The sequence below is a fragment of the Populus trichocarpa genome, chromosome 1 (genome assembly GCF_000002775.5).
Source record: "Populus trichocarpa isolate Nisqually-1 chromosome 1, P.trichocarpa_v4.1, whole genome shotgun sequence".
In the NCBI taxonomy this organism is placed as follows: domain Eukaryota; kingdom Viridiplantae; phylum Streptophyta; class Magnoliopsida; order Malpighiales; family Salicaceae; genus Populus; species Populus trichocarpa.
Window position 1 is genome coordinate 6,703,200 of NC_037285.2, and position 8,843 is coordinate 6,712,042.

At 32.1% G+C, this 8,843-nt stretch overlaps 1 protein-coding gene across 1 annotated transcript; it reads right to left on the reverse strand.

Moving 5' to 3' along the window:
- Positions 1 to 1,048: 1,048 nt before the first annotated feature.
- On the reverse strand, positions 1,049 to 4,256 carry LOC7477821 (methionine gamma-lyase). Its single transcript, XM_002299392.3, has 3 exons — positions 3,716 to 4,256; positions 2,897 to 3,298; positions 1,049 to 1,885 (listed from the first exon to the last, which is right to left on the reverse strand). The coding sequence occupies exons 1-3, from the start codon at positions 4,101 to 4,103 to the stop codon at positions 1,311 to 1,313; spliced, it is 1,365 nt and encodes a 454-aa protein (XP_002299428.1). The 5' UTR covers positions 4,104 to 4,256; the 3' UTR covers positions 1,049 to 1,310.
- Positions 4,257 to 8,843: the final 4,587 nt, after the last annotated feature.

Consider the following 8,843-nt stretch of genomic DNA (forward strand, 5'->3'; position numbering starts at 1 on the left):
TTAAGCTCAATTTCTAATAAATTCATTGTTAAATGATGAAATAAAAAAATCAATTAAAAAAATAATAAAAAATAATCGAAGTTAACTCGGGTTAACCTTTTAAACTCACGACATGGATCATGAGATCATAATAAATTTATAAAAAAACAAATAAAAAAATTATAAAGCTCCATTTCTAACAAAAATATGAGTTAGTCAAGTAGCCCGAGTTAACTCGAGTTTTCTTCTTCAACGTTATATTTTTTAAAATTATTTTTTTATTTTATTTTTTAATATTTGATTATTATACTTGGAGCTTTCTTTTTTTTTTTTGGCGAGTTATTTTGATTTTATATATCAATTTGAAAGTTAACCTGTACTTGCTAGAATTGTCATCACCTGAGCTTTTTTCCTACGTTAAAATTTTCTTTTGACTCAGCCGCAGCGGAGGAAACACAAGAAAAGTGAATTCTTTTTTTATTTTAATTTTTCCCGCTGTTGCTTCTTTGAATGAAATTGAGATTACTTCGACAGACTTGAAGATATTGGTGAAGATAATGAGTTTGAGCCTGATAATCAAGTCCCAACTTTGAACTGAAATTTTCTATGTCTGTCTAGAAAAGAGAATTGTTGCTAAAATTACAATAGTTAAGTGCCATTGTCTAGAGCAAAGAAGGATGTACTTGGATGGCAAATGTTAGTGAAAACTGGACTTTGTATGGGACTAATGTGCAGGATCTGCCTGACAATGGCCCTTAAAAAGAACCTAGTTTTGAACCCGGCAACTCACGGCCGGGTCTGATAATTATGGTTTCAATCCGTTTGCTATGAGTTGGGTTGTGCAGTGTCCACTATTTTTACCATCCTTGTCGATGCTATACTTGGCATCATACTCTTATCCTGGGCAGATTACTCGATGATGCTTACAACTAACAAATGAATGCTATCAAGCATTGAACTTTTAGCTTGGATTGCTTTAGTAGAGGAGGATTACAGATCGGTAGGGGTCTCAAATGAAGCCCTGCTGACAACAAGATTTTTCCCCGGAGCTAGTAGGACAAGATCGAAGTTGGATCAAAATGGTCATAATCATTCATTTAAGATGGGAATGGAAGGGATGTTTTCAACAGCTTCAAGGCCACATGGAACATTAGCAAGCAACACAGATAATGATTTGAACTCAAAGACGGAACAGGAGAACCATTATTATACTGTCCATAACATCCAGAGCATAAACTGTATGAACACAAAAGGTACTCAGCACTTATTTTTACACGACAACCCAACCAAGTGACCGACCAACAACACTTGATGAAACACTGGACATGAGCTCAATTCTTGTATAATCCCGAATCCTGCAGTCTTGAAAAAGCCTTCTCAAATTGGCTCCATTTCTGAGCCAAAGTGCCAACGAATCCCACAGAAATTCTCACCAGTCCTGGTGAAATGCCAGCCAGTGCCTGCTCCTCGTCATTCAGTTCACTACTAGTGCTACTACCAGAGCAGGACATAAGGGTCTCGTAATAGCCCAAGCTCACTGCCATGAACCCAAATTGAGTGCAGTTTTGCAAGTGGTTCATCAAACGATTAGCCTTTTCCTCAGTTTCCATGTCAATGCAAAGCAGCCCACCAAACCCATATTCTTTATTTGCCATGGACTTCAAGAGCTCGTGCTGAGGGTGATCTTCAAGGCCCGGGTAAATGACATTGAGGCCTAGTTTTTTGATTTTGGTGGCGTAAACCATTGCACGGTGGCAATGTTCCTTCATCCTCAACCCCAAATGAGGAATCCTCTCTGACAATTCAAAGGCAACCTTGGCATTCATCGTGGGACCAAGAAGCATCAAGGCTCCATGCTGAAGATCCATCATTGAATTCACCAGGTTGGCTGGACCACAAACAGCACCTGAGAATATTCAATTAATGCATTAGCAATAATTCTTGTTTACCCTTAGGATGGGTAGAAATTTGAAAAAAGAAAAAGAAAACAGGGGCAAGTACTGTTCTAATAGCTTAGCACGACTGTTCTTGGTATCCGCAAACAAACAAAAAAGTGAAAACAAACAAGATGAAGGACACGCAACACAAACAATAAAGGAAAAGACCACACTCAGATCACGTGTGTGATCCTGTCCGCAAGAAAATCTTATTGAAATGTCAAAAACAAAACCACAAAAATTTATAAACATTAGTAAAAGCTGGCATGCTCTAAAGTGACTCGAAGACACCCATCATTCACGAGCGAAGAAAGCCATCATTGCATCCGGATGAACTCAGGAGGTCCACGTGAGCATGCATCATCATATATCCTCGATAACATACTTAAATATTATCACCCCTAAAAATCAATGTCTTAAAAGATTCCATGGCACCACTAATTTTCTTTTGTTAAAAGATAATCAAGTCTCGTCATGGTGTTGATAAGCCTAAAAACACCCCTCCAGTCTTGTCATATTTTGGATTCGAACTTCTCATTTCTTTAAATCCCAGTTCCACCAATCATACAAATGTTTTTTCCTTTTTGTGATAGATTCGAGAAAATTCTCCAATATCTTCACCTTTAAATCCCAGTTCCACCAATCAAGTCTTGTCATGCTGTTTACTGATTTTTTGGAAACGTTTCTTAAAAAATTCAATTTTTAAAAAAAAAAAAATTAATTTTTGATACGGTTATTTTAAAAATAATTTTTTAAAAATAAAAAAATATATTTTAATATATTTCAATATAAAAAACACTTTAAAAAACTATAATAACCCCACTCTAAAACAGAAAGCAAAGAAAGAAACGCATTACTCGAAATTTACAGGCTGCCAAACATGGGGTCCTGTCGACAGCATGCCGTATCGAATTTGGACAGAAATTAAACAACGTTGATTCTAAAATCTGAAATTTGGAAGAGTCAAATTTGCAATATACCTGCAATGATATCGGCTCCACCGCTAATAAACTTGGAGATGCTATGCACAACCACATCAGCTCCTAGTCTAGCCGGGGACAGAACCATCGGAGAAAAAGTATTGTCCACCACAACCGTCGCCCCTTTATCATGGGCTATTCTACTCAGTTCAGGGATGTTAGCAACAGTCAGAGTTGGGTTAGATATGGACTCAAAGTACAAAACTTTGGTCTGTCCTTCAACCATTGCATTTTTCACCATCTCGTGATCATTGATATCAACAAATGTTGTCGTTATGTTACATGCCCTTGGTAAGAAATGGGTTAGTAATGCATGAGTCCCACCATAGAGAGTCCTTGATGCCACCATGTGGCCTCCACTGCTGCAAAGTTGTAGCAACACAGATGATATCGCAGACATGCCTGTCCAAAACAAACCATTCCAAGTCCATTATGATATTTTGTAAATGTTTTTTTTTCTCCCGTCAAAATAGATACCTTATTTTAGGTGCCTTATTGACCCAATATTCAAAATCAAACTGTGTATATAAAAAAAATTAAAAAAAATACAAGAAGTTTATTTCTGGAATCAAATCCTATGAAATTCATGATGCATATATATGTACCAATCTGTCACACATTTATATGCATTCTCATGTAACATACATAATCAAGACAAGTTGTGCAATTACAACTCACAAATTGTGGAGAGTGTTTTTTTTAAAAAAAAAAATCAATCTTAATATTCTAATTTAGTTTAGGTTTATGTATAAGCTGGCCATTAAAAAACCATTATTCTTAAATTGTAGAAACTATTGATAGTAATAAAAATTAATTTACCACTAGCGGTGCAATAGGCAGCCTCAGTGCCTTCAAGGGCAGCCATCTGACGGCCAAGATTTAAAACTGTGGGATTAAAGTGCCGGCTGTATATGAAGAAGTCACGGTCAGGACCAAGCTCGCCAGCAAACATACGGCGCATGGTCTCAGGCTCCATGACAGTGAAGGTGGCAGACGCCTCAATAGACATGTTAACACCACCATGTTCACCAAATTCATGCCTTGCGGAAGCTAATGCTGCAGCTGGGTCCTCCCACATCGAAGGCAAGCCTGTAGACAACATTGATTTCTTATTAGAAACAATAAAATCATCATCACCATCTTGCCCTGTCGATGATCTTTTCTTGCCGGAAAAAACAAAGCCCTGTTGGTTCTTGGTTTCAGCCATGGCTACAAACTATTAAGAAATCAAAGAGAGAGATATGTAGACAAGAATCCTTTAACCCTTTTATTATAAAAAAAACAATAATAAGGGAATGAGAGATGATTGCTGTGGAAGAAGGATTTGTGGTTCTATATATAGAGAGAGAGCAGAGCTGCAAACGAGATAAAATTTATTCAAAATATTGTAATGAGGTCAAAAGGTAATTAATTATGCGGTTATAAGCCATTAGGTGTTTATAACATAGTACAGTGAATGTAGACATTTTTTAGAGGGTAAATCAATTAATTAACTGGGAATCTGTTTACCGTTTCATTTATGTGGTCTGAAATGGATAATCTTCAAATTACAAAAAAATTCTACATAGATTGGTAAGATATTAAATCGGTAGCACGCGTGATGTCGCGGCCTAGATTAAAAACAAAAACCGAAAAAAAAAGAGATAAATTTTAAAAAAAAGTAAAAGTAATCAAGTGAAATTTTAATTAATTTAATAATACAATAAAAAATAAAACAACAACAGCAAAAATAAATGAAAAAAATATTACGACTAGCAAAGTTGGGTTACCAAGTAAAATTCATGACTTGAACATGAGATACGTCAAAATTACATATTTTTATACGTTTTAGATCATGAAATCAGAATAATTCGATAAAAAAAAATTGTTGATAAATAAAAACAAAATTGTAAAAACTAAAAGAAAAATATAAATCGAGCTATTTGATAGCATCACATGGGTTATTTACCATATTATTTTAAAAAAATTATTTATTAAAATTAATTTATAATAAAAATTAACAAACTCATAAAATTATTGAATAAAACAAAAGGAAAAATAAAATACTATATAAAGTTGCACATATTAAAAATATCATAAAAATAAACATTTTTAATTGACAAAATTAAATTAAATTTATATATATATAAAATACAAATGAATCATATCAACCTCATGAAAAATTAAAGACACCCAATATAATTAAAAAATAATTGCACTATTTAAAAAAGACTAAATAAGTAAAAAAAAAATGGCATAGCAGCGGTATTAATTAAAAAATAAACTTACAAACTATTTCAAAAAAGACATAAAAAGGTATTAATTGAAAAATAAATTACCAAAATAGGAAAAACTTAGGCATATGGGGCTTGAAGCCCATGGTCACATGTCGAGGCCTGCTATTTTTTCTTTTTTAAAAGGGGCGTCATCCACCCCAACTTTTTTTATAAAAAAAAATAGGCAGACAACACATCACTTGTTGTAGCAAACAATGTGTCATATGCCAACCCAGATCCCGACCATTGCTGTGGTAGCTAAAAAATCGGGCCTACAGTTTTTTTTACCTAAAAAGCTTGTTTTTTTACCTAAAAACCGAACAAAAAAAAATCGATTAAACCGCTTAAAATTTAAAAAAAAACAGCCGATCCGGTCCGGTTTCGGTTTTATAAGCAAAAAAATGAAAAAACCGAACAGGAAAAAAATGAGCCAAACCGGTTTTGTCCTAAAAAACCAGACCGAAACTCGTCGGTTTGAACCAGTTTCGGTTTGTTTTAAAAAAAAATCGGTTTGGTTAGTTACAAATTTGAAAGCACCACCTATATTACCCGTGTTTTTTACTCCAGTCTATTATTTTTCAATTCAACCCTTCCTCCAAAAAAAAATGTTATTTGGTGCTAATTTTATTTTAAAATGGCTTAATTGTGGAAAGAAGAAGTTTGATGATTAAATTAAAATTTTAAAAAAAAGTCACGTGATTTTATGCATATTGAAAACACCACACACATTAGTTTTTGTTAATTCGCCTTCCTTTCAGCTTTTATTAACAACAGCTACTAAATTTTCTAAATTGGTTATATAGTTTTCAATTATATCAGAGATATTTCTGGAATGCGTATTTCACAGTATTTGACCTGGATAAATTACTGTATTTCTGGATTTCATAACTAACCATACCTGTTGTGGCTCATTTCCATACAAAAGGCATGCGCTTGGCTTCAAGAAAGGAAATACAAATTGTAGGAATAAATAAGATATATTTGCCTTGGAGATTGGGATGTGATTGTCGCACATAATTATCAGAACCGACCAGGCAGTTCACCCGGTTAAGAAGCCGGGTTTTGGGTTACATGATTTAACTCTGATCAACTCGAAAAAATTTAAAAAAATATATTTAAAGTTTTAATATTTAATATAAAAAAATTAAGAAACAATTCATATGAATATAAGGTATATATGTTATAAATAATGAAATTTAAAAGAATATTTTAAAAGGTTTTTTATCCCATATTGAAAAAACATAACTTTTTTCTTATGAATATAGAGTATATATACTAAAAAGCTTTAAATCTCACATTAAAAAAATAAAATATTTTTCTAGTATTTATATAGTAAACTTTGAAAATGATTAATAACCAACTAAAAAATATAAAAAAAAATCTCAGACTAGGAGGAAAAAACACATTTAAAAAAAAAACATGTCTTAACCGGGTTTTGTCGAGTCATTCGGGTCACGAATCAACCAAGTTTTGCTAGATTTTTACTCATTCTGATTTTTTATCTTATCTAAAACAGTTCAATCATCAAATCAACCAAGTTTAGGTCGACTTGCTAGGCCAATCCGGATTTAATAAAATATTCTTCTAGTATTTATATAGTAAACTTTGAAAATGATTAATAACTAACTAAAAAATATAAAAAAAATCTCTGACTAGGAGGAAAAAACACTTTAAAAAAAAAACATGTCTTAACCAGGTTTTGTCGAGTCATTCGGGTCACGAATCAACAAAGTTTTGCTAGATTTTTACTCATTCTGATTTTTTATCTTATCTAAAATAGTTCAATCATCAAATCAATCAAGTTTAGTTCGACTTGCTATGCCAATCCGGATTTAATAACTATGATGGCCATGGCTGCACCGTAGCTGTATTTTTTATTGTTGTCACTGTAGTGATGGTCAGAGACAAAGACGTCCAGTTAAAAGAATAGTTAGCGAAAAAGTTGTGGACAATATAAAAATGTTTTAAAAGTTCCAAAATGAAGGTTATGAAAAGAAAAGAAAGAATAGTTTTTGAGTTTGTAACAGGTCCCGCTGCGCTCTCCATTGCTACCAGATCAAAAATTAATTTTAATGTTAAAAAAATAAATATATAGATATTGTTAATTTTTTATAAACTAAGAGAAATTTTAAAATTAAATTGAAAACTTAATGCATGCATTTAATAAAATTAATTAATAATTATATTCATTAATAAATACCAAAAAAAATCATTAACAATAAATGCATTGCATCATACTATTTAACACTTTTTTTATTTAACTACATGTCAATATATTTTTAAAAGAAATTAAAATTAAAACTCAATCAAAACAAGATAATTTCCTAGTATAATTCCTTTTGTTCTTATTAATTTGACTTGGTTGGACTCATGGCCCACGAATTTTAAATTAAATCGTGTTGGAGGTGGTTTAATATTGTCGATCAAGCTAATGGGCCCAAACATGACTTTGTCATTACGCTCAGAACCTAATTTTATAAAAAAGAATTAAAGCCACAATAGTTTTAATATTTTTTTTTGAAAAAGATTCAAATCCTAATCGAAACAAAATAACTTGCTGGTATAGTTCCTTTTGTTTTCATTAATTTACTTGGCTCTTTGCATAACCTGAATTTTAAATTAAACCGTATTGGAGTTGGCTTGATATACTCGTTCAAACTAGTGATCCAAACTTGACTTAGTCATTACGCTCAGAACCTAATTTGATAAAAAAGAATTCAAGCCACAATCATTTTAATATTTTTTGAAAAAGATTCAAAACCTAATCAAAACAAAATAACTTGCTGGTATAGTTCCTTTTGTTTTCATTAATTTACTTGGCTCTTTGCATAACCTGAATTTTAAATTAAATCATATTGGAGTTGGCTTGATATGCTCGTTCAAACTAGTGATCCAAACTTGACTTAGTCATTACGCTCAGAACCTAATTTTATAAAAAAGAATTCAAGCCACAATCATTTTAATATTTTTTGAAAAGATTCAAAACCTAATCAAAACAAAATAACTTGCTGGTATAGTTCCTTTTGTTTTCATTAATTTAACTTGGCTTTACAACGTGGCTCTTTGTATAGTCTGAATTTTAATTAAACCATGTTAGAGTTGGCTTGATATGCTCGTTCAAGCTAGAGGGTCCAAACTTGACCTGGTCATTACGCTCATAACCTAATTTGATAAAAAAAAAATCAATCCACAATCATTTTAATATTTTTTGAAAAAGATTCAAAACCTAATCGAAACAAAATAACTTGCTAGTATAGTTCCTTTTATTATTATTAGTTTACTTGGCTCTACAATGTGCTTCTATGCATAGCCTGAATTTTAAATTAAACCGTGTTGGAGTTAGCTTGATATGTTCGTTCAAGCTAACAGGTCCAAACTTGACTTGGTCATTACACTCATAACCTAATTTGAAAAAAAAAATCAAGCCACAATCATTTTAATATTTTTTGAAAAAGATTTAAAACCTAATTGAAACACAATAACTTGCTGGTATAGTTCCTTTTGTTTTCATTAATTTACTTGGCTCTACAATATGGCCCTTTGCATAGCCTGAATTTTAAATAAAACCGTGTAGGAGTTAACTAGATATGCTCGTTCAAGCTAGTGGGTCCAAACGTGACTCAGTCATTACACTCAAAACCTAATTTAATTTTAAAAAAAATGAAGCCAGAATCATTTTCATATTTTTAGAA